Here is a 27,653-nt window from a genome sequence, read left to right as displayed (position 1 = left end):
AAGTCCTGTTTGCTGTGGGTGGAGTGTCCAGTGCCCTCTGCATGGTGTGGGAGCTGATAACAATACAAATGTGTATACACTGAGATACTGTGAGTGGATTAGCATTAGGGATGCCTGACTGAGGCAATACAAACCCCCACAAACAGTTCTGTAGGGTGTAGATATTCCCAACCAAGCCTATCCTTCCATGTGTGTGAAGCTGATCTGCCAAGTACATATTTTTTAGCAGAGCCTGTAGCGATAGCACAAGGGATAATGGTTTTAAATGGAAAAAGGATGGATTCAAAGTAGATGTAGCAACACAATTTTTTATAGTGAGGGCGGCAGGACACTGTCACAGGTTGCCCAGAAAAGTTGTGGCTGCCGCATCCCTGGAAGTGTTCAAGGCCAGGCTGAATGGGGTTTGAGCAATCTGGTCCTTGTGGAAGGTGTCCCTGCCCATGGCAGGGGGGTGGAGATGATCTTTAAGGTCCCTTCCAACCCAAACCACTCCATGATTCTGTGATCCTATAATAATCCATCTGAAAGCTTGGCATTCTAAATTCACTCCATTTCCCTTTTCTCTGTCACCCTGGTGCAAATTTTTTGTAACTCCCCTTTTTGCACAAGCACATCCCAGTTGCAGGTACCTGCAGCAGGGCAGCACGGGGACCTTTGTGTCTGCTCTGTCACCGTTGCTCGCCATGCTTGGGCGCCTCTTCCTCTCTTGTCTGTGTGAATGACATTTAAGACAGGATCCTTTCAGTTCCCAGTTGGCCAGGAGGGAGGGCGGAAGCGCAGCCATGCTAATAGATTATTTTGCTGATTTTGCAAGTCTGAGTGAAGGCATTGTTCTGAAACAGCCAGGCTCTGCAATGAAATTAGACCAGTCTGTTCCTTACAAAATCTTGTTAGAAAAAATGCTGCATGCAGCAGATGTTGTATCTCCCATGGTTATTCCTCCACCTGCCATAGCTTTTCCCCACCCCACATCTGGTTTGACATTATCCGGATCCCCAGTGAATCTCAGTCTCAGAAACCAGCACCAGGAAACACTTGTGGTAAAGCAGTTGCCAATTATAAAGCCAGTTAGAGAGTGATTTTCTCCTTAAAACCCTGTGTGGAATTGGACTGGCTGGAGAAGGCAAGGAAGATATTTTCTGCTTTAAATGCATTTGGAAAAAAATTGTGCTATTTTGGGAAAGTGTACCAAAAGGGACAGCAGAGGAAAAGACCGCATGCTTTTTGGTGGGAAGCAAAAAAGTACAAGATAATGCTCTGATTGGGTCTTTTTTTTTTTTTTCCTTAATGGACTTCAAAAACCCAAAGCCAGAGGGAGCAAACTGCCCCAGTCTGGGCTCCTGTGAGCCAGACCTCTGCAATCAGCCGCTCATCGACAGGGACCTGCTCTGGCCCTGATTTCCACCTCTGTCCCACATCCATTGGAGGAGGAAGGATATGAATCACCAGGACTTTGAATCGCTATTTTGGCCCTCTCTGTTTTATCTGTCAGAATCTTTCCATAGAACCATCTGCACAGGCTTTCTCTAAATTGTGTTTTGTTGCCTGGAGCTCAGCAGGCATTTCAGCAGACAATTTTAGGGAGAGAAGATAATCTCTGATGGTGCCTAGGATTCTTGGAATAGCCATCTCCAGAAGTGTTCAAAAAACATGTGGGTGTGGCACTCAGGAACATGATCTGTTGATGAACATGGAAGTGTTGGATTAATGGTTGGACTTGGTGATCTTAAGTGCTTTTCCAGCCTCAATGATTCTGTGATTCTTGGGACCCTCCAAGACAGGTTCTCCTTGGGGGTAAAGAGACATAGATGACTCCCTTGGCCAAAGGAGAGTTAAGAACAACACATTAAAGTCATAGCTTCCCTGCAGCCATAGCTTTTGGCTTCCCCTTCCTGTTTCTTCCTGTTCTCCATCTGTATCCAGACTAGGAGCAACCAGGGCCCAGGATCTGGCTATGATAAATGAAGGACAGAATGGACTCCCTGTCTGCTGAAGCCTCGAGTGGCAAGAGGCAGTTTGAGCTGGTTCTGTGGTGGCTGAAGCCTGAGCCCAGAAGCCCCAGGGTGTGTGTGGGTGTAATGTTGGTGTGCTGCCCTCTTCTCTCAGGGTCGTGGTGCTGGGAGGGTGACATGGTGTTTGCTGCCTGGATAAATGTTATTGCTCACCTGGTTTCTGTCTGTTCCATGGGAGGGAGGGGAGAAAACCAAGGTCACGACCTTCTCTGATCGGGGAATCTCTGCTTCCCTCCTCCCTTTGCACGTGCAAATCCCAGGCCCTGTAATTCCATCTGGCTGCAGAACAAGCTCCTTATCACTTCCAGCACTTTTCACAGGAAAAGGAACACTAAATGGTCCAAAGCTTCTCTTGGCTTTTTGATCTAGTTCCCACTGTTACCTTGTTCATCACCCACCTCTGCACATGGGCACGATGCTCCATGGCTCCGAGTGTGCTTTGCATCACACACCAGGGCCCTGCTGTGCTCTACGCAATCCTGGGGCGTTGAAGCCTGGCTGAAGCAGTGCCTTGCTCCTTGGCTCCCATCTCAGTACAGACAGAGCACACAGGGAATGTCATCCCATTGGATTGAGGCCACACAGTCTAGACCAGGTACAAAATGTGTGAGTGGAAACTCAGCAGCTTCAATGAGGACTGAAGAATCCAAGTAATTTAATATTGGTAAGCTCCAGTCTAAGGAATATGGCAAACCTTCCCAGGGGGTTTTGCTGGGGAGACTGACCCATGGATGAGACTTATTCTGATCGAATCAGTTCCACAGCATTAGAACAAGGAGGCAATGCTGCCTTCCCCTTTGCAAGGATTGGATATCAAGAAAAATTTATTCACTGAAAGGGTGGTCAAGCATTGGAACAAACTGCCCAGGGAAGTGGTGGAATCACCATCACTGGAAATGTTCAAGAAAGTACAGATGTGCTGAGAGACATGGTTTAGTGGTGGACTTTAGTGCTGGGTTAATGGCTGGATTCCATGATCTTAGAGGTCTTCTTAATGATTCTGTGATTCTTTACTCTGGAGAAGAGAAGGCTCAGGAGGATCTTAACAATGTCCATAAATACCGGATAGCCAGGAACGAAGGAGACAGAGCCCAATTTCTCAGTGGTGCCCAGTGACATTACAAGAGACAGTGTGTACAAGTTGAAAGTCAGGAAATTCCATTTAAACATGAGAAAAGACTTTTTTACTGTGAGGGTGGTCCAGAAACTGGCACAGGCTTCCCAGAGAGGTTGCAAAGTCTCCATTCCTGGAGATAGGCAAAACCTGCCTGAACACAGTCCTGAGCAACTTGCTGTAGCAGACCCTGCTTTGATTAGGGGGCCTGGACTGGATGGCACTCAGAAATTCCTTATTAACTGCATTGATTTGGTGATTCTGTGCTTAGGATCACTGGGAGTCCACTGGAACCAGGCTCAGTCTGAGGGCTTGAGTGTGGTGGGCCTTCTTCAGAGGGGCTTATAAGAAAGATGGGGACAAACTTTTTAGCAGGGCCTGTTGTGATAGGACAAGGAGTAGTGGTTTTAAACTGAAGGAGAGTTGATTTAGACCACCTATAAGGAAGAAGTTTTTTACAATAAGGGTGGTCAGACACTGGCACGGGTTGCCCAGAGAGGTGGTCGATGTTCCATGCCTGGGAAACATTCAAGGTCAGGTTGGACTGGGCTCTGAGCAACCTGATCCAGTTAAAGATGTCCCCGCTTATTGCAGGGAGTTGGACTAGATGGCCTTTAAAAGATCCCTTCCAACTCAAACCATTCTGTGGCTCTGTGTTTCTCATGATTTCATGTTCTCAACTGTCTCTGTAATATCAAGTGACTCCTTTATTGTATTCTGCAGATCCCCCCCAAGGGCAGAAGGGGCAGCTGTGGTCCTCAGGTGGGACAAAAAAGGTGCCTCTGCTCCCCAGAGCAGGATGACAAAGAGCTGATCTTGCAGGCACCCCCACCACTGACCAGACACATGCCCAGCTGCTGGATGCTTCCCCGGTGCTATGAGCTGAACCCCACTGCTCCTCTTCCATCCCTGCCTGCGCTCAGCGATGCTGAGAGGCGCAGGTGGCTCCTGCCCTTGCTGGTGTCAGCTTGCCTCCCCCTAGCGCTCATCCAACATCCTGCAACACCAGCATTAGGGGGTTAGTCCTTTTCCTTGGGTCTGATCCTGGCCAGTTTGTGTCAGGTTATTTTTGAGGTATTTGGTGCTGGCTGGGCTAGGTGGGAATAGCAGGAGGTGTTTATGGTTCCTTTTCATCCCTGTGATGGGGCCTTAGGCAATGTAATCTAGTGGGTGGGGTCTCTGCCTAGAGTGCAGGGGTTGGAACTAGATGATCTTTAGGGTCACCTCCAACCCAAACCCTTCCATGAATCTATGGGTAGAGGCAATAGAAGTCCTCATATGCAAAGTCTTGGGGGAGGGCATATTATTCTGGGTACAACCAGCCTGAAAAACTGGGAGGTGTGGGGGAGGAGGGATAATGTGCTTTTCCTTTTTCCTCTTCAAAGTAAATGTAATAACAAAGGGAAAAACATTCTTTCATCTCTTCGTCTGTCCCATCTGCTCCCAGCCTCCAGCTGGATGTGATGTTACAAACTGGATTGAGCAGGAGAAAATACATTTTAAAAAAAGCAGTGTGTCACCTGAAGCTTCCCCAACACCCTCTGTTATTGAAGTGCTTTTTTGGCCAGACTCTAAGTGGGAGTGGGAAGCAGGGAGGGCAGCCTGGCAGAGAAAAGCCGATGGTCTTGGTGCGTGGTTGGAGGGATGAGCTCACCTCCCAGCTGCCTCTTACCCAAGTTTCTCCATTCGTGGTGTCCGTGCACAATCCACCATCCTGGTTTTGGTGGCAGAATGAGTGTTTAATCCTCCTGGCCCAGCTACAAAGCTTTTAGCTCACCGAATTTTTTTCATCTGCTGTGCTAGGATCTGGAAGGGCAGATCCCTCACCCTTTATAAAACGGTCACGGAGTAGAGGCATCTGCAAGAGGAGACTTAGAAGGGCTGTAATGGTGTGAAAGCATACTATTATCAACAGGGATAATTATAACAAAGCTGCACTGGTGCTGGGACAGAATAGGGAGCTGGTCTAGTGATGCTGCCCGTGTCCTGGTGAGAGCAGAAGGCAGGACAGGGTCCTTCTGCCACCAGCATGATGAGCGAGGCCAGCAGAAAGCTGCAGGTCAGGTTTACATGGAGTCTGAGGAAGAGAGGAAGTGATTTTCCTTTGCCAAGAAGCCCTGCTTCTGATTTCCCTGTCTGCTCACTGACCCACTGTGTCTGGTTTTCTCCTGTCCCACAGGAAATCTGCAATGATCCACGTCTCTTTGTGGATGGGATCAGCTCCCATGACTTACACCAGGGCCAGGTCGGGAACTGCTGGTTTGTGGCTGCCTGCTCCTCCCTGGCATCCCGGGAGTCTCTGTGGCAGAAGGTGAGTGGTTCCCCGTGCCTGTCTTCAACACCTTGGCTTTGCATTGTGTTTGTCCAGCTCAAAGACTGTTTCTCAGGGATGCCTCATGTCCTGAAAAGCTGACGATGTGCAAAAACCTCCCTAAAAGAACTGTATTTCAAAGAGAATTAGTCATCATGACTGCAGTCACCACACTCCAGCCAAACCCTTGGCCAGTTTCTCCTTAACCAAGTGGATCAAATCCCATCCTGTTTTTCAGGTCCCAAATCTGACCCTTTGAATTCCAACATAACCTAAAAATTAACAAGAAGTACAAAACTCAGGATGCTCAGCTGCAGCATTTGGCCCCGTTTCCCTAGTTCCCATGGTGTTCTCTCTCTTTGGCTGTTTACTGTGTTCCCACCTTGGCACTGACACCTCATGCTGGGGCTGATAGGCTGATTTCAGGGCGTTAGCATCTCTCCCAAGTTCACTGCTTGCCCAAAGCATCCAACCCTGGCATGTCCCATGGCTGGATGGCACCATATGGCAATGTTCCTTCAAGAGTAGGCCAGAAAGCCACCAAGGAGCTGCACCAGAGCAAGGGGCTGCAGACCTGGGGAAGCAAGCAGAGGTTCAGGGGGAAGGAGGTGCTCAGTGCCACATCCCTGGACAGTCTGTGCCCATCTCCACCATGTCCTCAGCTGTGCAAGATGTCAGCCCTGTGAAAGCCAAGGCAGGTACAGACTCTGGTACAGGTGTGCATCATCATAGGGCAAGGGACCAGCAAGTTGCAAGCAGCTTCTCCCAGATTTTACTGTAAAAGGCAGCCAGTCTGTGCAGACAGCACCACCTACTTCACCCACAGCCTCCCATAGCCACAGGTCTGAGATGGTTTCCTCCACCCCACACCTTTACATCTGCTCTGTGTGCTGTGGTTCTTCCAGTCTCTGCTTCCTGTGGTGAGCATAAACAGCAAGCTCAGGGATTTCTTGCAGCATCCCCATTTTTTATTAAAATCAAGGTTTTTCTTTATACAGGAACAGGATAGCTGTTGTTGCCTTCTAGATAAGCAATAAGGCTTCTTGCTGTGGTGGTGACTGCTGTGGCTCTCATTACAAGGGTGATGCACGGGGTTGTTTAGCTTGTTCCTCACCATCAACATCCCCCAAGGGTGAGTGGGCAAGTTGTCTTCCTTCCTCACCATTCACTTCCAGCTCTGCCCTGGGAAATGCCAACCAGAGGCTGCATCCCTTTGGACACTTCATTATTTCAGTTTGTCAAGCATTGCTTTTCCTCCCTTGGCAATTTGGCTGTTGGTGTTTGTGACTTCTCAGTTTCCATTGCTTTAACTCTCAGAGGCTTTTTTTTACCTCCCCCCTCTTTTCTTTCAGAAAGATTTGATTTATAGAATTGTATAGGTTGGAAGGGACCTTAATGACCATTTAGTTCCAGCCCCCCTGCCATGGGCAGGGACACCTTCCACTAGACCAGGTTGCTCAAAGCCCCATCCAACCTGACCTTGAACTTCCGGGGATGGGGCAGCCACAAATTCTCTGAGCAACCTGTGCCAGTGCCTCACCACCCTCACAGTAAAGAATTTCTTATTTGCTGAAGATCTCAGAGACAGAAATAATGGGCCACTTGGTCCTCAGTGTGGTTACACATGCAATTGTGATAACATTGCTGGACACCAAAATGTCTCTGTTTGGGGTCTGGCAAGAGCTGAAAGATGCTGATGCAGGCTTTAGTATCTCTGAAATATCAGTCCAGGAATCTTGTCCCAGGTTTTCCCCTGCTACTAGAAAATGTTTTCCTGGTGTACACCAGGATGTTACATAGGCTCTGTATGTCCCTTGCTCCATTTCACACAGTGAAACTGTCTCTCTCAAGTGTGGGGAGGGGGAATACCTTCAAGAAAATAAGGCAGGCCAGCACATCCCTGTGTATCCCAGGAGGTTATTTTATTCAAACATTTTCTTCCACCTTGCTTTCTCCATGTCCCTCCCTACTTCCCATTATGCCTGTGAGTCACTGAGTGGGAGTGGGGTACTGGAATTTAGTTGAGAGCTGTTTTCTAAACTCCTGAGCCTTGGCTGACCCTACATGGCTCTAGGTGTGATCTGGCTCTGTAACACCCTTTCTATGACCCTTCAGATGTGTCTAGCTTTTATTAAAAGAAATTGAGACATTAAAATGGGGGGCAAAACCATGCCAGGATGCTGGTGCTGACTTGCTGCTGCAGGAGCAGTGTGGTGTCTGACTCCTGCCAGCTATGCTACCCAGAAAAGGACATGATGGTCACAGTGGTTTGCTATTCATTGACTTATAGTCAATCCATCCCTTGGGACCCTCATGTGCTTTCCTGGATGGCACAGCCTGATGGAGGCCACCAAAATGGTCTGGAGGAAAGTGGGTTTGTGCATCCAGGAGGAGAGAAGGTGAAAGGGGAGCTTATTGCTCCGTGCAGCTACTTAACCATAGAATCATAGAATGGTTTGGGTTGAAAGGGGCCTTCAAAGGTCATCTAGTTCCAACACTCCTGCCAAGGGCAGACACACCTTCCAGTGGACCTTGTTGCTCAGAGCCCCATCCAGCCTGGATAGGGGAGTGTGGACAAGATGGAGCCAGGGTCTTGCAGGGATGCAGTCAGAGGACAAAGGACAGCAGCACAAGCTGCAGCTTATCTTCAGCATGAGCACAGTCAGACACTGGAACAGGGCCCAGAGAGGCTGTGGAGCCTCTGTCCATGGAGATACTCAGAGATGGACTTGCTGAAGCTCCAAGAAACATGATTTAACCCTGAAATAAGTCCTGCTTTGAGCAGTAGGTTGGATCAGACTTCTCCAGAGTCTCATTCCAGCCTGAATTATCCCATGAACCTACACTTGGAGAAAGCCATTGCCCCTCATCCCTGCCAAGGTGGCATCCCTGGCTTTGTTTTGGGATAATGAGCCATGGTTGTCAGGGAGGTTGTCAGGGAGGCTGACATCAGACATCCCTTCCCTATAGATTATTGTGCACAGCAGCACCAACAGTTCTGAATCTGCAAACGAGTTGGGAGGGCACTCAGGGGAAGTCCCAGAGGTGTTTTGCGTCACTGGCCTAGGTTGCCTAGCACTGCTGGGACTGTGGAGAAGGGACACCAGCTCCAGGGGCCTGTCTGATCTTTCCCCCTGCGTGTGCTGTTTGAGAGCCACACACTGCTGAGGAGGGAGCAGAGGAGCAGCCAAGGTGATGGCAGCTGAGGCAGGGATGCTTGAGCTGCCCTTCACCCGCGACGAGCAGCTCACCCGGCGCATGCGGCTGCGATTCCAGAGCCTGCAGCAAAAAAACGCGAGGCCCCAGGATGGTGAGAAGCTGCTGCGTCCCAATGAGCACATCTACCGAGTGGATTTCATCCAGCAGCACAGACTGCGCTTCCTCCGCTGGGACATGCAGCTGGAGAGACCTGGGAAGGTCACGGTCACTGGCACCTCCCAGCACTGGACTCCTGATCTCACCCACCTCATGAACCGGCAGCTGCTGGAGCCGGTGGGCATCTTCTGGAAGAAGCTAGGGGCCAAGGAGGTGGAGTGCAATGAGGCAGATGCCCAGGAATTTGGGGAGCGGATAGCGGAATTAGCCCAGATCCGCAAGGTGATGTATTTCCTCCTCACTTTCACTGGCGGCCTCGAACCAGCACAGCTGAAAGGCTCCGTTGTTTTTAAAGCCTGATCCCCTCTTGCTCAGCTTTTCTATGCTTCTTTCAGTTCAGTTCTTTGTTCAGTTTCTACATCTGTCTTTTTCTTTTCTTTATGAGAGACAGCACTGGTAAAGCAGAGAACAGCTCAGTGCTTCTGGTGCCCCTCAGCCCTGTGAAATATTCCCCAAACGTGCTGTCCTCTTTCTGAATGATGGGGAGAAGGGAACCATGAGCTTGCTGCTGCTTTTGCCTGGAGTATAAGACTGTGTGCTTGTGAATTCATCAGGGATTCACGCAGGGTCTTGCTGGTTTGGAAATATGAGGTTGCCCTAAGTCCTCTCACTGTAGCAACTGCACAGCAAAAACCTGCTGGAAAAATAAGTAATTGCCGTACTGGAAAACAGCAGGGACCCCTGGAGAGAGCCCTGCTTTTCAGTTTCCATTCTAGCCATTAAAAAGGGAGGCCTTGTTTGTGATGGAGTTCCTCTCCTTGCAAGGTGCTGACTGCTTGCAGGCTTTGGTGACTAGTGCTGCTGCTGTGGCTGCTTGAAGTCTCTGAAGACCAGTCCCATGGAGAATCCACCTTGCTGTGAAGCTGAAGTACATTTGGACTCACTGTATTCTGCAGATTGCAAACCCACTGAACTAATGGGGAGGTTGGACCAGCCTTTTCTGGCCACTGCCTCCATTTCTTGCTCAGGGGAGGGTGGAGTGTGTTGGTCCAAGAAGGGTTGGAGCAGATGTGTGTGTGTGCAGAGTTAATTTGTGCTTTGTTCTGTCCTTAAACCACCCGTGAAAATATTTGCTCTGCAGTATCTACAGAGAGCCATGAGGATGCAGAGCACTTTGCAAACCGCAGAGCAGGAACCTGCTTCTGCTTCTGTCCCTGAAAAGCAGTGTCTCCTGCCCTCTACAACACGGGGAAGGGTGTCTGGGTGACCATGGAAGCGGAGGGGAGTGGTACATTTATAAATATTGGAATGGGAGAGTGTTTTGTGCCCAGCCTGCCCCATGACTGCGAATAAACTACTAACTTTGGATGTTTCCTTTTCCTCCACCAAAATATGGAGAGTACTGCAATGAAGCTTCTTGAGACAGACAGATAGAAAAGTCCCTTAAAAGAGTTAAGTATTCTTACAGTTGGTCCTTTGCTCAGATTTCACTCAAATGTGTGTGGGTACTCCTCAAGTTGCGGCCTGACATCTTCCCAAGATGTGTGAGGAGAGACCAGTGATGGAAAAGCCAGGGCAAGGTGACTTTGTACCTGTGGCCTGCTGACTCATGCAGACCAGCCCCAAAAAGAGTCCAACCTCTTCTCCAAAGCCTCCAGACATGCAGGCCCTATGCCTTCCCCAGCCCAACAATAGTGTATAAAATGATATGCACAAGTCATGCCAGGCAGAGAGGAGAAAGAAAGCAGGAAGATCAGCTACTGGCTGGAGAGATGGTGGGAGCTCTGAGTCTTGCCCACAGCCAAAGCTCAGCAACCACCAAATCCTACAGCCATGCCGTGGCCATTGCCAGAGAAGGTGATGTCTTTGTTTAGACCCCAAGAAATGCTGGACTTGGTGAGTAGAGAGAAAAATGGATGCATCCCTGCTTGGCCAAACACACCTCTAGGGTCCTAGCAGACATTCCCTCCTTGTATATCCCAGAGCAGAGTTCCTGACTAGAAACCACTTCAGATGAAGTAACAGGAGCCACTGGCAACATCCAAAGGGGGTTTTGCATGCCAAGTCTCACAATATGCCATTGCTACATTGCTGGGGTAGAGTTCTTGCTGCAGATATCTTGCTGGGTATTGGTGTACCACAGTAAATAAAATCCTAGACAACGAGTTCCCCTTAAGGACTGAGGCTGTTTGTGTCTTATTCATGCTCCCTTTGGAAGCTACCCTAATCCTGCATGCAATAAAGCACCAAATTTCAACTCAATGCTGGTATTTTTGAGCCCCTTTTAACTTCCTGTAAAATGTAAGATGAACATTTACCTTCTTCTCTCCTGGTATGAAAGGCTTCATGGAGTTTTCTTGTGGTTTGGAGAGGGGTTTGAAGCTGGGCATAGAAGGGGAAATGATTCTCAGGTGGATCCTTGTTTTCTTCAGAGCTGGGGAGAGAGGTGAAGGGGGCAGTGTGATCTCTCTCTGCTGCAAGGAAGATGAGCCTCTTTTTACCAGTCACTGAAACTATCCCTACACAGTTTCAGCATCCCATAAAGACTTTCAGATACACCACCCTGTCCCATCTCCCAGGGGAATTTCATCTGAGTTTGTGCCACAGTTCAGCAGATTGGTACAGCTGGGTGCCTCTCTCCTTATCCTGAGTTGGCCAGTTCCCAGCAGAAGGCTTGAGAACTTGGCGTGTACCAATTTCTTGTTTTTATCAGGGACATTTTTTCCAGGGCCACAGGTGCCTTTTCTCTTAATTAGCCACTCTTAAGAAAATTGAAAAAAGCCCTAAATCAGCTTAGGAAGGGGCACCTGGTGTTTCTGAGCTCCCAATTTACCTGTCTCTGAACCTTTTCACTGTAAATTTGTCATACTAAACGGTGTTGCAGCTCCAGATTTTGTGAGCCCCTAAGGAAAAAGCAGCACAGTTGGGTGAAGGAGAAGACGTGGTTTCCACTGCCCCAGTGTCATGCAACCAAGCTGAGTCCAGGACTTGCTGGGATCCTAGGATGGGTGGTCCATGGCATACTCTCCAGCAGGGAATACCTCTGGAGATCAGACTCCTCTTGGGTCAGTGTACAAATACAACCCATCCTTGCTCCTGGACCCTGCTCTGGATGAAAGCTGACTGCTTGTGCTGCCTTCAGTGGCGGAGGGTGCTCCCAGAGCTGTCCCCAAGTGAAGGGATGGAGGAGGATGGTGTCCTGCCACAAATGACAGTAAGAGCAAATCTCAGACCCAGCCAGCTGGAAGCTGTCACTACCAGCTCTGGCTGACAAGCTGCCTCTAATCAATGCTGGGATCATTTCTAAGCCCTCATTAATAGCGAGTTGATTATCATGATGGTCCTCTATGACAATTCATTAGGATGAGCTCCAGCCAGGAGGGAATCGATGGGCACTGATGGAGGGTTGTCTGACCTTTCCTGGCAGTCTCCAGAGGGGACTCTGGGACATTGTTAGCACTCCTATAAAACACCAAACCCTCCAAATGTGGCTCTTTTTCATGGCTTTGTCTGCTCTGCTTCTATTGATTCAGACAACTCAAAGAGTTCCAGTGGGCTTGCAGGGCTGATGGCATGATTAATATTTCAGTGTAGGAGCAATAAGAGCCCTGGGCTGGATCATTGCTGGTAGCTAAGGAGTCGGGGGGCTCTTCAGAGGGAATTCTCTCTGCACAATTCCTGCTTTGTGACAGCAGACAAAAAAAAAAAAAAAAAGGGCTCTGTCAGCTGGACAAGGGCCCAAAGCACAGTAAAGATGGTTTCACCATGTCCTGTGACTTCTTGAAGAGGCTCTTTCCATGCAATGTAGCTGTGTCCTCTCCTATCCCACCCCAACATGCCCAGCTCTCCACAGGACAGTGATTATTTGGTGTATTGGAAGACAATACATGCTTGCATGGACACCTTGGGGTTTTTCCTCACTGAGCTCATGATCCTTTGGGAGCGGGTAAGTGAAGCAGCAGGGGTGTGGACAGTCAGTCACATTCCTGCTGCTGAATAAGTCAGTATCTGTCAGCCATCAACTACAGTAAATACACATGGCCCCACAGCCCGCCCTGGCCATGCAGTAAAACCACATTGCCTCCACCCTCAACAAAAGCTAAACTGCAGTGGGGTAGTTCCTTGCTGTGTGCCTCTGTGTCCTGGTTCTAAACAAGATGCAGATCCCCCTACGTGTAATGTCTGTGCCTGGCTGTGCTCATTTCTGTTGCAGCTGTTGGCTGAATTTTCCATCCAAAGCAGAGCTGGTGGTGCCTGCAGCCATGAAGGGCTATGGACTTTGGCAGTTACCCTTTGCTTGTGCCTGCCCTGCTGGCAGTGACACCAAACCTGTGCCTCCTCAGACTCCTCAGCTGCTCTAGGGTTTCTTTCAACTCAGGCCTTCTTTTCCTTCTTTCATCAAGTCATCTTGCTGTGCTTGCTTGGATGAGCATGGTAGCTCTTGACAGGGAAGAATGGAGACCTTGAGGGAATCCTGCTTTTCCCACTTTTATTTAACAGTTCATACAGAGTATCTGCTGCCTGTTCATTGGCAGTAGGTAGATGAATACAACACTTGCTCTTGGGCCAGTCAAGTCACACCAGAATCAAGTAGGAGAATCAAAGAAGGTGCCCTTTGTTAGTACCCTACTGACACTAAAAAAACAAAAAATGTGTTCATAAAAATAACCACCCCTGGTTAGACAAAGAACTCTTCTGCTCCAATAGCCTGTCTACAGAAGTAGATGGCAACAGATGTCCAGGGCAGGGTTATAAGAAAGAGGACAAAGGTCTTTAACTCCACCTTCCGAGGGACAGTGAAGTCTAAGCTATTCTAGTCACATTAATCTAGTCTGCATTGGTGGAACCAGGTCCAAAATCTGGCCCCAGCAGACTGTAAGCAAATCCATCCCCCTCATATTCTTCCTTGCCTTTGATATTGTCTGCATTAGTTCCAGGATGAGAGTCAATCCCAGGAAAAAAGGGAATCATTTAGATATATGTGCCTCTTCTTTCGCAGGTCATCCCAGACTGGAAGGAGCAGGAGTGGAACCCTGAGAAACCCGAGAGCTATGTGGGGATCTTCCACTTCCAGTTCTGGCGTTTTGGTCAGTGGCTGGATGTGGTGATCGATGACCGCCTTCCTACACTCCACAACCAGCTCATCTACTGCCACTCCAACTCCAAGAATGAGTTCTGGTGTGCCTTGGTGGAGAAAGCTTATGCCAAGTAGGTACCCAGGCAGTTGTAGGATAAAGTGAGACCTGAGCACACTGTTTTTCCTCTCTGTTCATTCATCAGCTGGCTTGCAGCAGTGGAACCAACATCTTTCCTGTGGACAGGAAAGTAGTAGTGCATAACTCAAACAGACAAAAAATAAGGGAAAAAACCCTTCTCTAGCCTTAATTTACCCTTAAAGCAAAATACCCTTCAATGTTTCTTTAAGCAACGCCTATTCTAGAGATTTCAAGTTCCTTTTACTTTGGTCCTATGGAAGCAAGAGTGCTGCAAGGAATGTGGGTCCTATCTTTTCACCGTAGTTTGCTATCCTCTCCCACTTGAAGTTCAACTGCAAATCTCCATTCCCAAGGCTGCCCTAAGAATTGTCCCAGACCCCTTTGCCATCCCTGTCACCCTCTTTCAGGTTGTCAGGCTGCTACGAGGCCCTGGATGGAGGCAACACTGCTGATGCCCTGGTGGATTTCACTGGTGGGGTCTCTGAACCTATCGACCTGACCGAAGGGGACTACGTCGCTGACGAAGCCAAGCGAAACCTGCTCTTTGAGCGCGTGTTGAAGGTGCACAACAGGGGAGGCCTCATCAGCTGCTCCATTAAAGTAAGCAGCATTACCAGTATGGTCATGGTCCCCTGGGAATAGGCGTTTTAGGAGGCAGTTGTCTTACACAGTCATAAACTTCTAAATTAGATCGGATAAATGGTGGCCAAGGGTTCCAACTTCTTGATGATGGCAAAAGGAGTTAATCCTGAATGCCAGCCAACCCTCTTTATTTCTTGTTGCTATGTCCAAGAGCCCAGGTTCATCCCAGTACCGTTTAAATGCTAGGAGGTGATCCACTCCAGAGAAAGACGTTTTGGTGTCTGCATCCGGGCGTCTCTACAAATGCTGGTTGCCAGACCTCCCATTATAACCATAAGGATGAGCTTTATTGGTTGCCAGTATGGGAGCTCAGAGACCTCATGAAGCAAATGAAGAAAAGGAGGGATTCAGCACATAAAATGGCATCTGAGACCTGTGCTAACTGGGTTTTTCCCTGACCATTGATGCTTTTCATTTTGGCTTGAAGAAACCTGCAGGGAAATCTGAGTTCCTTTCTTTCCCAGCCCCTGCAGAGGTGGTCATGTCCCCCTGGTCTGAGCACTGTCTGTGTCCTCCTGCCAGGCCACGTCAGCGGCTGACATGGAGGCTCGCCTGGCCTGCGGACTGGTGAAGGGCCACGCGTACGCGGTGACGGACGTGCGGAAGGTCCGTCTTGGCCATGGCCTTCTGTCCTTCTTCAAGTCGGAGAAGCTGGACATGATCCGCATGCGCAACCCATGGGGCGAGCGGGAGTGGAACGGCCCTTGGAGTGACACGTGAGTTGGGATGGACAGCTTGTTTCAGTGGGAAATTCTTCCCTGTGAGGGTGAGGAACTGGCACAGGTTACTCAGAGAAGCTTGGATGCCCTATCCCTGGAAGCATTCAAGACGAAGTTGGATGGGGCTCTGAGCAACCTGGTCTAGTGGAAGGTGCCCCTATTCATAGCAGGGGGGTTGGAATGAGATGATATTTAAGGTCCTTTCCAACCCAAACCATTCTGTGATTCCATGATTCCATGTTCGTTTGTACTAGCGAAGGATGTTTATAGCTCACCTTTGTGCTCCCAGTCTTTTTGCAGCAAAACAAGCACCCAACAGAATCAACCTCTGCCACCACTGGCTGCTGTGATGGCTGTAGATGAGATGAGGAACCAAGGGCTGGTGCAACCAGAGCCTTTGGCCAGAGTCAATTTTGTTGTCTTCACGGATAGGGCTGTGATTCTACTGGCCAAATAAAACCTTGCCAGGCTGGATTCACCTCCACTGGTCAGGAAGGAAGTTGAAGTTCCAAGCCGTGCTGCACTTTCCCCCTGTTTGGCAGATGACCTAACCACAGCAGCATGGGGACTGGCTTTATATACAGTCCTTGAGCCTCAAATTCTTCTGTGTCCCTTACCTTTGAGTAATGATCCTGTTCTCTTCCCTCAGCTCTGAGGAGTGGCAGAAAGTGAGTAAAAGTGAGAGAGAGAAGATGGGAATGACAGTGGAAGATGATGGAGAGTTCTGGTGAGTCCCTCCTGAGTTTGTCACCACAGGCCATGCCCACAGCATCCTCTCACCCCATGGAGCATGTACATCATTTCCATGCATACAGCTATCCAGAGAAAATAGGCTTCCAAGCCATAGGATCTCTAGTGAAGCCCTCTCCTTGAGCCCATGGGTATCAGCTTTGGATGGCCATGACCCTGGGATTGCAAGCTGCTCTGTATCACACAGGGGCCAGACCATTTCGCCAAGGCACTGAGAACCTGTCATAAATGTGCTGAATTTCACAGACTCACCAGGAACATTTCAGTATCACATTTACCCTTGGGTGGGGAAAGGGACACTGTGCTGCTTCTCCTGCTCCAAAACACAGAGATCTGTTGTTTAAACTCAGGAAGTATTTACTGCAGGCATAGACAAAAGTACCTCCATCTCTTCTGGAGATATTTTATGAATAACTTTTGTTATTCATCAGCCATCAGAGACAACCCACACTCTCTAACAGGTGATCAGGAAAATCCCTGCAGTGTACTTTTCCAGGGAATGAAGCAGCATAACCCAGTTCTGTCCTGATTCAGGATGACCTTTGAAGATTTCTGCAAATACTTCACGGACATCATCAAGTGCCGTCTGATCAACACCTCCTACCTGAGCATCCACAAGACCTGGGAAGAGGCAGTGCTACATGGGGCATGGACCAGAAGCAGTGACCCCTTGAAGAACCGCTCTGGAGGCTGCATCAACCACAAGGACACCTTTCTGCAGAACCCCCAAGTGAGTAAGGGGGCAGAGGCCCTTCTGGAGCCTTCACATGTGCTTCCAAGTGTTTAACTGTCCTACAGGTACCTAGAAGACTGAAATGGCTACCAAACCTCTAATAGATTATTTGTGCTTATGGCAATTCTCTGGCTCAGCATGACCAGCGTTGAGGCCAACTCTATTAACCTTATCCCTCTTATCAGGGAGACTGCATCCAAGCGCCCTTGGCACAAGGGAAGAACAAGCTGTGCCACAGGGTATCAGTGTTGTCTGGTTCCAGTCCAGGAGTCATTTCCAATAATCTGGATGTCTGAATGACCAAATTCCAGGTTTTTTGCCCAAACTTTGACACTGTTAAATTTACCAGGACAGGTGTAGCCCATAGAGCCATTTCCTTCTAGCTTGAAGTTCATTTCCTGGAGCAAACTTTTCTGGAGAAAAGGAGGCTCAGGGGGACCTTATGGCTCTCTACACCTTCCTGAAAGGAGATTGTATCCAGGTGGGAGTCAGTTTCTTCTCCCAGGTGACAAGTGGTAGGACAAGAGAAAACAACCTCAAGTTGTGCCAGGGGAGGTTTAGATTGAATATTAGGGAAAACTTCTTCACTGGAAGGGTGAAGATGTTAGAAGAGGCTGCCTAGGGCCATGGTGAAATCACCATTTCTGGAAGTGTTCAAAAGGCATGTGATGTGGGGGACACCCGGGGACATGGTTTAGTGGTGAACTTGACATTGCTTGAGTAAGGGTTGGACTGGATGATCTTAGACATCTTTTCTAACATAAATGATTCTACAATTGTCTTGTCCTGCTCTGAACTGGGATTCTCAGTATCACAAGTGAGGACCTTTTGTGTCCTTCATCTAACAAGCAGATGAAGGATGGTCTGGTCCATTGCAGGAGTTGTCATCAAGGATGTGGGAGAGTTGTTTCCAGCTTCCAGCTCTGTATTAGCCTTTTTGTTAGGTCTCTGAACATCAGTTCATCCTTCCATGCCTTATAGGAGGAGTTCTGGCAGACTGCAGGGGGTGAAAATCTCTGATATAGGACTACATCTAGACTGCTTGGATTCTGCTGAGCAATTCAAAGACTGGATTTCGCAGTATTTCTCTAAGATGGGCCAAAAAGGTCACTGTCTTGGCAAGTTGATGCCAGGTCCCAAGAAGAGAGTGTATGGGCTCTCAGAGTGGGTACTGAAGCCAGGTTGTCCCTGCATGGAAGTGGATGGAGAGAAACTGATGTTAAATCTGTTAAATCCACCCCCACCCATGCCCAGGGATCCTGTATTAATCAAAATCTCCCTTACCTTCCTCTTTTTGGTTCTAGTATGTGTTTGATGTGAAGAAGGCAGAAGATGAAGTGCTGATCTCCATCCAGCAGAAGCCCAAAAGGACCAGTCGCAGAGAGGGCAAAGGAGAGAATTTGGCCATAGGCTTTGATATCCATAAGGTAGGCTGGGGTTCCTGCATGTTGGCCTGAATGCCACTATAAATTTGTTGGTTGTGGAGTGGTACATCAGTCCTGCATGGCCATATCGCTCATTTAAGCATTATCTGGGTACTTCTGGGGTGCCATCAGCATAGCCTGCCCTCCTCTGGAGATGAAGAGGGATATCAAAGGGGTCAGCATGGAAAACAGGTTGCCTCGAGCAGCTGTGGATACTCCATCCCTGGAAATGTTCAAGGTCAGGATGGATGTGGCTTTGAGTAACCTGTTCTAGTGGGAGGTGTCCCTGCCCATGACAGGGGATTGAAACTAGATGATCTTTAAGGTCCCTTCCAACCCAAACCATTCTGTGATTCTGCACAGTTCTTGCTAAAAGCAATGATTAGTCTTTTCTCTCCAAATGTTGAGATCTGTTAGACTAATCCTTACATGTTGTTTGCTGGGTCCCCAGTGTTAAGCTGTGATGCAGGAGATGAGTCCCTGAGCCAAAAGAATTGGGAAAGCCACATCCACAGTTGCTTTCCACCCAGCACAGCTGGGACCAATTTGCTGGTTCTCTTAACTCCAGGTCTCCTGGCACTGTGGACTCAGTCCTTGCAGTCTTTCCCCCTCCGTGGTGGATACCAGTACATTTTCAGCCAGTGACAATGCGCTGACCATCCCACTGTGGTCTCTGCCCAGGTGGAGTTGAATAGGAACTACCGGATGCACACCCTGCAGCAGAAGGTGGCCAGCTCCATCTACATCAACTCCCGCAGCGTCTTCCTGAGGACAGACCTGAAGGAAGGCCGCTACGTCATCATCCCCACCACTTTTGACCCTGGTCATGAAGGCGAGTTCCTTCTCAGGATTTTCACAGACGTGCCTTCAGATTGCCGGTAAGGAGCATGAGCAGGGATGGGGAGGAATTGGCTCTTTGGAGACAGCCCTGTGCTTTTGATGTGTGGTTTTTCTTAATAGTCACAGCCTTGCCTGCAGCTGCTCTTTGGCTTTCTGTTAAGGGTGATCAAGAGACAGGACATCTTTACAGGTCTCTCCACAGACATGCAGAGAAGCTCCCACTCTGCTTCTAAGCATGATATGGGAGGGCATCCCAAAACCAGGTTGAGGAGATTGGAGTGGGGAGCAGAGTCTGACACTGGACCGTGGATAGTCATAAAACCACAGAATATTCTGAGTTGGAAGGGACCCACAAGCATCATCCAAAGATCATTAAGTCCAACTCTTAAGTGAATGGCCTATACAGTCCTTCATTGTGCCAGAGCAAACTCCTTGGGGTAAGATTAGGCACCTCTCAAAGGCCACATGTTTTTCCTTGCAGAGAGCTGACATTGGATGAGCCACCACACACCTGCTGGAGTGGGATGTGTGGCTACCCACAAGTAGTATCCCAGATCCATGTCCTTGCTGCAGCTGGGCTCAAGAATCAGGACTCCCAAGGAGGTACTGGTCTTTCCCTACCTGTTGTCCGGCCCCGGAGGAGTTGGGAGGTGATTTATGAACTGGGATGTGGCTGGAATTTATATTGTTTCCTTTCCCTGGTCTTAAAATTAAGAATCAAACACGATTTAAGGGAAAAAGGGTTTTTTACCTTGGTGTTTATTTAAGGAACCTTAAGGTGCACCACTTCATCCAGGTGGAATGCGCCGAAATGCACGCTGAAATGCACCCCGATGATAGATCACGTCTACAGTTTATAGACCTTGCAAATTAGCATATCTATCAAAGATTCCCCAATGAGAGGCTCAAACAAACCCCCCATCCCAAGGAATCCCCCCCTGGATGGGCCTATCTTGGCTTACAGGATGTTCTAGGGAAGACCTTGGTTTCTCAGGATAGCATAGGGGTTTCCGGCCTCCAACTGCGAGGCCTCCAGGATATTTGGTCTCCTGGCTTAACGGAATATTGGGTCTAAGCTAAGTTATCAGACTTAAGGAATTACAAATATGCATGCTAAAAGCACTAGGGATACATAAAACCAAACTCACTTCTTGCAGTGGACATGATCTGGGAGCTGTTATATTTAGGCTGTTATCTGAGACCCTCCCAAAACTTCCCCAAAGCCCTTAGCAGTGGTCCTGTAACAACCCAAGCTTTCCTCTCAAGTATGAGCAGCTGTAAAAGCCAGGAATTGTATTTAAAGGCATTTCAGTAGGAAGGACAGAGAAACAGCGTGATGTGTAGCATTCATCCCTGGAGGCTGGATAAATGTCTTATCAGTAGAGGGTATGTCAAATTTAGGTCACTTTGGGATGGTGTGGATCTAGACCAATTCTGACATCCATCACTTTTCTTGCATGGAAGATAGCAGCAGGACCATACCTCCCCCTGTCCTACAGCCACACAGAGGCTTATGGCAAGAGCCCTATGTTCTGTCTGCCTGGAGCATCTGGACCAAGAAACCCAGTGGCAGTGATAGCTTGTACTGGGAGATTGCTGAAGTTGGGATGGAAGGTCTAGAGGTTGCAGTTACAGAAGCAAATATCTTTCCACCATGGAAATAGATCAGATCCTAGCCTTTCTCCCCCATTTCCTGAGTCAAGGACATGTGGTGGTTGTGGCAAGATTTAGCCAAACACTTTCAAGCCAAATTTAAAATATAAAAATTAAAAACTTAGAAGATCTAAATAAAACCCAATTAAAATTGTAATTTTTTTTACCCAAGAATTTTTATTAGGGCTGCCTATCACTATATCCCTGAGAGTAAAGAGCAGGATCTTTCCTAAGCAAGGACTAGTCAAATGTTCTTACTTCCCACATGCCACAAAGGGAGTTCTTATGCCCTATCTGGTGTTTGGGGAGGGAATTTAACCCTAGGCAGGTGGTTTTTTCTTGGATTATTCACAACAGGTCAGTGCACCTGTAGCAATGCAGGGAAATCGGAAGCCAAAGGTCTCTGAACTGTTCACAGAAACAAGGAGGTTTATCTTTCCTTCAGACAAGAAGACGTGTGGATTCTGGAGTCACAAAACATTTTCTCCACAAAAACCCCTTGGGAATTGCTTTCTTCCAGCTGTTTTCCAGCTGTTCAGCTCCCACCACCAACAGTGTGTTTGGTGTTTTCCAGTGCAATGGCATCTCTCACACATCCCAGACCAGGCCTTTCAAAACACTTTGGAAATAGTGATTTACAGATAGGAATTTGGCTCTGGCTGATGGAATCTGAGGATTCAATGGGACATCCCAAAAGACAAGGTAATTTGGAAAAACAGCTGTGAGATCCAGCAGCTGTGTTTCACCAGGGGAGCCAGATCCTTGCCAACAGAAAGTGAGCAAAGAGGTGGTCTGGAAATCAAAATCCCTGGCTGTCAGAAGGGGCTGGTTTGTTCCTCCTCATTTCCACATTTCCCTTGGACAAGAAAACTCATCCAACAGGTCTGTGTTTCCATCATAGCAACTAAAGTTCATGGTAAGAAAAAGCATTCTGGCAGTTAAATTTCCATAGCAATAGCTCTTTCTCTACTGAAATTCCCCAAACAAGCACTTTGTTTGGCAAGATGAAAGTATTCGCTAATGAGGGACTCTTTCCTTCTCCTGGAAGCTCAGGTACCATCCAGCTGTGGGCTGGTAGTATGTAAACTTGGTAACTTAATCCTCTATTTGGTATTTCCTTGTGTGAGTCTCTTTCTCTTCTCCATGGTTTTAATTCTGCCTGCCTCTAGGAGAGCAAATCCTGAAAAGAGGGCTGAGTAGGATGGTGTCCTCCATGGAACATTTACTGCAATGGTCAGGAGGATTTGGAGTGATGAAGGAGTGTTTCTGTAGAATATGGGGACAAGAGAGGTAGCCTTTTCATAGAATCATAGAATTGTTTCAGTTGGAAAAGCCCTCTAAGATCATCGAGTCCAACCCTTAACCCAGCACTGCCAAGTCCACCACTAAATCCTGTTCCCAACAGCCACATCTGCGCATCTTTTAAACCCCTCCAGGGATGGTGACTGTACCACTGCTCTGGGCAGCCTGTTCCAGGTGCTTGATAAGCCTTTCTATGAGTTAGTTTTTCCTAATATCCAGTCTAAACCTCCGCTGGTGCAATTTAAGGCCTTTTCATCTCGTCCTGTTGCTTGTTTCTTGGGAGAAGAGACCAACCCCCACCTCGTTACATCCTCCATTCAGACAGTTGTAGGAGTCATAAGGTCCGCCCAAGCCTCCTTTCCTCCAGGTTAAGCCCCCCAGCTCCTTCAGCCGCTCCTTATCAGATTTGTGCTCCATCGAGACCCTTCCCCAGCTTCATAGCAGTCCATCAACACCTGCTGTGCAGGGACAATGTCACTCAATAGAATTAAACCCAAACAGCTGAGCTCCATGGACATCATACAGGGTGTGACAAACGCTTTGGCAGATACCCATCTCCTCTGGTGGGATATGGAGGCAGAGGACTGCATGACACCCCTGGAAAAGGACTCTAAGGAGTTACAGAAGCTACAACAAACCAAAAATTCCCTTTTCTCTCCTCAGGAGCTGACCCTTATGTGATCATCAAGTGCGAAGGGCAAAAGGTTCGCTCTCCAGTGAAGAAGAACACGGTGTCACCAGAATTTGATGTGAAAGGGCTCTTCTACCGCAAGAAGCCAGGACAACCCATCATTGTTCAGGTACCTGCCAGGCAAGCAGTGGGCTGAGGGATGGAGACCCTCTCTCACTTGGACCACCCCCCCGCCCTCTCCTCACACTGTCCACAGCAGATCTGTTCATTAGTTAATGCAGCTCAACCTCTCACCACCATGGTGACATCTGGTAAAGGCATGTCTTTCACCCGTCTCACTTCCAGAGTGACACCCTCACACCTCACCACCTCCCTGGCTTCAGCTCAGGGCACATCCCCAGTAACCCCTTCTCTCCAGTTCATGAAGGTTGGCTGCATCCCTGAAGGAGCTGCTCTCATCCCTGTTTTGTTTCCACAGATCTGGAACCACAACTTGATAAGTGATGAGTTCTTGGGCCAAGTGGTGCTCACGGGAGATCCCAGCGACCGGCAGTCGGTGCACACACTGCACCTCCAGGACAAGGGGAACAGGAGGTCAAACGATCTCCCTGGAACCATTGCTGTGATGCTGCTCAGCAGTAACATCCTCACTAATGTCTGAGTACTCAAGGATGACTCTTCTGGTGCCACATATGTGAATATAAACATGCACACATACATATATATAGAGAGAGACACACAGAGCCTACCTACCACCTGCAAAGTGTATACGAAGCATGCATGCATTCCACTCCAAGGAGCCAATCTTGTGTTTTCAATGTTAAAAAATGGTGCCTTTTTTGGGGAACCGCAATGATCCTTCTGCTGGCGTCCTCTGCAGCCCCCCTGGCTGCCACGTGCACTGTGGGACCTCTGTGAGCATGCTGTGTGTCCTGACAGCCAGAGCACGATGCCCTGGGGCTGTTTGTTTACACAGGCTGGCACACACACGTGCCACCACGCACACGTGTGGCCACCGTGGTCCCACCAGCTGCTTCAGTGCATCTTCAATGTGTCTGCTTGGGTTAAGAGTAGTGTGCATGGAGTTTTCTCCCTTGAAATTACCATGTAATCGCTTATCTGTGGAGGCACCACAGCAAAGGAGAAGTGGAAAAACTGATCGGGGCCTGCTGGATGTTTTTTGGATATGGGTTTGCATACTGCAACTGCAAGGAAAACGCACCAAGGCAGCCCAAATCCCAAATCCCAAATCCACAGGGGCAACAAGACCAAAGGCTCCATCATTTTGGGGACAAGCTGTCTCCACCCAAGTCTTGTTCAACCCCATGCAACTCTGAAGTATACAAAAATAACAACAGCTGTGGTGGGATAACTGTTCTCTGGGGTCAAGTTTCTGAATCAGTCTGCACCCGGCTCCCGTGTGTGCCTCCTGAACTCCCGTGGTGCCTGCTGTCTCCATGTCTCCATGCCATCTCCATCCCAAAATCTCACCCCAGGAGCTGGGGTGGGTTGTCTACTGGGGCAGTTCAGTGTTTAGGTAAGAGAAGGTTGGTTCCTCTGAAGGCTGAAGTGTCAAGTTCAAGGGATGGGGAGCTTTGCTCCATGGGCTCCATCTGTACTGCTGCCTACAGTGCATCATTTCTCAGTGCCTCGCTTTCTCAAATTCTTTTTAAAAATAGTGGGATTTTAGCTTGTACTAGAGGAGCACTGCTCCCAGTGCAGCCTGAAAATGCTGGGAATATTTCATTCATACCAGTGTCCATCTCTCACCTTTAATTTTCAGTCTCCTGTCATGGAGTATGAGTTGCACAGTCCTAGAGCCAGTCTCACAAGCACAACCCAAATGCATCCTTGGGGATGTGTCTAGGGCCACAGTCTGCTCCTGATTTCCATGAAAACTGGGTTAGTCTTCCTTATTCCACTGGGTGGCAGAATCTGGCTTCTTATAAATCATCCCAGATAAACCAAACAACAACCCGTTGTCTGGCCTTTCAGCAGCTGACTAGGACAAGTTTCAACCCCTTTTTTTTTCTCCTGTTGTTTGGGTTTTTTTATTCGTGTGCCTTTAAAGTGGTGCAAGTTAAGGGATTTTTCGGTTAGATTTTCTAACGAGCAAATATTTTGCAGTCACCTGCATGCAAGTGGAAATTAATACAAAATCTTTGAATCTTGGTAAATTTTGACCTGAGCAGAGTCCTTTTCCTGCAAGAAAAGTGAACAGGAAAGCCTTCTTTTACCATAGCAAATGGTTTCTGCTTGTCCTACTGAACACCCATGTTTGTCCTGCAAGTCTGTTTGGGGTTTTTTTAAAAGTACCTAAAGGTCTGCTAAGTCTGAAACATGGTGAAGTGTTCCCCAAAGTCACAGTACCTGCTAGCTCAGTTCTTGGTGCAACCAGAAGCTGATGGTGCAACTGCAGTGATTTTTGCAGGCTGCTTTTCCCCTTTCCTCATCTTCACAGTCCTGCGGTTATGAGTTGTCTTTTTTACCACATTTGCTTATGTTCTTAGGTCTTGTTTTCCAGGACTTAAAGGCAAGCAGAGGTCCCCATGATGCTCTTTCCAGATCTCAATTACTCCTGGCTTGCACTGAGCACCCTCCAGCTCCAGGTGCCATCACTGGGACCAAGTTTGGTTCAGCATCTTGCAGAATTGACTTAAATGCTCCTAGTTAGGTAAAGCAACTTTTTGATCCCAAGGTCAAAGCAAATCCTTGAATTTGGGAAGACCAATGCAGAGATATTTTGATTTTATCCTAGTTTTGTTTATGAGACTGATCACTGAAAATAAATGGAAGCAGGACTGTGGGGTTAGAAGGTATGATTTGGGTCTTAGGAGAAGATCTCTCAGGCTTATGTTCAGAGCGATATGTGAGAGGGATGCCCGAAGATACCTCGCCTGGCAGGGGGATGAGCTATTTGGCATCGCAGGAACGTGACAGGACCATCATCAGCAGATGGAGGTGTCCTGCCTGCCTGCATTAGCCTTGTTTTCTCAGGAAATCAGGCTGTGGGTGGCTGCAGCAAAGGAGAGCTGTTTGTCCAGGAGCGCCCTGCCATGTGCCAAATGGCACCGTGATCCCCAAGGAGTGGTGCCAAAGCTCACCAAGGAGTTGTGGTGCCCTGGTACCCATGGGCAGCCTCCTTCCTCCCTACAGAGAATCAAGCCATAAAGAGAGGAAAGGCAGCTTTTTAATAACGTCTTAAAAAAAAAAAAAATCATCTCTCTGTATCAGGACAAAATTGTCTTAATATCAGTATTATTTGTCCTTTTTAAAACAAAAAAAAAAAAGAGAAAACTTTGGAAAAGTTAGAGCAGAAGCCTTCTTTCCCTACATTTCAAATGAAATGACAAAAATTACCTTTCTTACTCTTCTTTTTGTCTTATTTGTAGAGCACATGAGGGAAGGGAATTATTGAAATGCCATTCCTATTGTTGATGCCTTTTCTCTTTGAATGAAGTAAACAGAAATATTCAGGATTGATTTTATTTTTTTTTTTTTTTTAGAGGAGGGCAGGTTTGAAAAACACTTTCCGGTCCCTCATGAGTGGGGTAGGACATGTGTCTGATGTATTTCACATTTCTTTTGTTAATCATTTCAATGGTTGCAGGCAGCCTGGCATTACACTCTGTGGAATTAATTTCTTTTTGACATCTGCCTGTTAAAACAGGCTGTGACTTGTCTTCATCTCCAAAGGCACTGACGTGTCATGCTGCACAAGGTCAGAGAATGGTCCAAACAGAAAGCCAACATTGTACAGCTGTAAACCTCCTATAAATAAATAAATTGTGTATATTTTATTCAGACTCCTTGCCTTTGAACTGCTTTGTTCTTCCAGAATGCTTTTGATGGGCACAAGGTGGCTCTGCAGAGCCTTTTGAATTTGCTTGATTCACCAAACTCCATTCTAATTATTTTCTCTGCAGACTTTGAGACTGAGACAAGGTGATCTGCATGAGGCTTTCACACAAGGTTACACTCACATTCACAGAGAAAATCCACGGAGGGATGGGTAACCTCCTCTGACTATAAATAGCCTTTGCATCCTATACCCCAGAGTCACCACAGTGCAGGGCACTTGGGTTTTTGAGCCTCACCTGACTTGGAAAAGAGCTCTGCAGATTGCTGAAAAAACAAAAGGAGGGGGGGAGAGTTTATGGGCGAAGTAGAAGGAGGAAGAGGGTTTTGGATGGCTTTCCCTCAGAAAACAAACCTGCACAATGCACATCGGAGCGTTTGAAAAGCCTGGCCCTGCCCATGGGTATCTCCAGTCTTGCTGCTGCAGCATACAGACCCAAAGCTCTGGCACTGGGATCTCGCTTCCATCTCGGCTTCCCTCCACCAGCTGCCTGTGCTCAAAGGCTTTGCAGCAAGAAGGAGCTGTGTGCTTCTGCAGCCCACCCTTAGGAGCCTGGAGCAGATATCTGGAAAAAGCCCTTCTATTGTGGGGTGAAGGTATCTTCCCAGACCCTCCAGCCTTAAAAGGACCTTTCTTAGGGGAAAAGCCTCACAAACACCTCAATTCTCCAAACATCCTGATACTCTCATGGAAGGTGTCCTGAGCAGCAGACCCGGCTGGGCACATATGCAGCCGAACATAGCACAGGAGCTCTGGTGTAGACCAGGCAGCTTTACTGAGTCTTGCTTGGTGCACATTTTATAAAAAAGGTCTATGCAAGCCTGGGTAAGCCACAGACTATCATGGAGGCATGGAGGTTGTGCTTTCCCACCAACATCCACACCTTGATTTTGCTGATAGTGGGGCAGTGGGCTGAAAAGTGTAGGTTGATTTGCAGCCCTGCCTGTGTCTGTGCTGATGGTGCACACCAGCACAGAGATAGGGATGCTGGAATTTGTGTGGGAGGGCAGCACGTGAGTGTGGAGATGTGCGGAGACTGTGCATGTTTGGAGACCAGCAGCAAGTAGTAGAGCAGTGTACAGCTCCAGGCAGGATCCACCCCAGGCTCACCAAGGGTCCTGCAGCATCTCCT

At 48.2% G+C, this 27,653-nt stretch overlaps 2 protein-coding genes across 2 annotated transcripts in view; both read left to right on the top strand.

The window, feature by feature from the left end:
* Positions 1–26,468, top strand: part of CAPN5 (calpain 5) — a 52,883-nt gene extending 26,415 nt beyond the window's left edge. The window contains exons 3-13 of the mRNA XM_042024218.1: positions 5,306–5,437; positions 13,752–13,960; positions 14,376–14,568; positions 15,133–15,326; positions 15,979–16,056; positions 16,614–16,809; positions 18,117–18,239; positions 18,918–19,114; positions 19,558–19,679; positions 22,695–22,831; positions 23,141–26,468. Coding sequence (XP_041880152.1) covers positions 5,306–5,437; positions 13,752–13,960; positions 14,376–14,568; positions 15,133–15,326; positions 15,979–16,056; positions 16,614–16,809; positions 18,117–18,239; positions 18,918–19,114; positions 19,558–19,679; positions 22,695–22,831; positions 23,141–23,323 — 1,764 coding nt within the window. The 3' untranslated portion in view covers positions 23,324–26,468. The remainder of the gene's footprint in view (positions 1–5,305; positions 5,438–13,751; positions 13,961–14,375; positions 14,569–15,132; positions 15,327–15,978; positions 16,057–16,613; positions 16,810–18,116; positions 18,240–18,917; positions 19,115–19,557; positions 19,680–22,694; positions 22,832–23,140) is intronic.
* On the top strand, positions 5,445–10,120 carry LOC121662713 (olfactory marker protein). The gene has a single exon (XM_042024219.1). The coding sequence runs from the start codon at positions 8,633–8,635 to the stop codon at positions 9,110–9,112; it is 480 nt and encodes a 159-aa protein (XP_041880153.1). The 5' UTR covers positions 5,445–8,632; the 3' UTR covers positions 9,113–10,120.
* Positions 26,469–27,653: the final 1,185 nt, after the last annotated feature.

This window comes from Corvus kubaryi, unplaced genomic scaffold (assembly GCF_017639235.1).
Source record: "Corvus kubaryi isolate FWS band 111438036 unplaced genomic scaffold, C.kubaryi_AGA036_p1.0 37260, whole genome shotgun sequence".
Taxonomy (NCBI): domain Eukaryota; kingdom Metazoa; phylum Chordata; class Aves; order Passeriformes; family Corvidae; genus Corvus; species Corvus kubaryi.
This window is presented reverse-complemented; position numbering and strand designations above follow the sequence as displayed.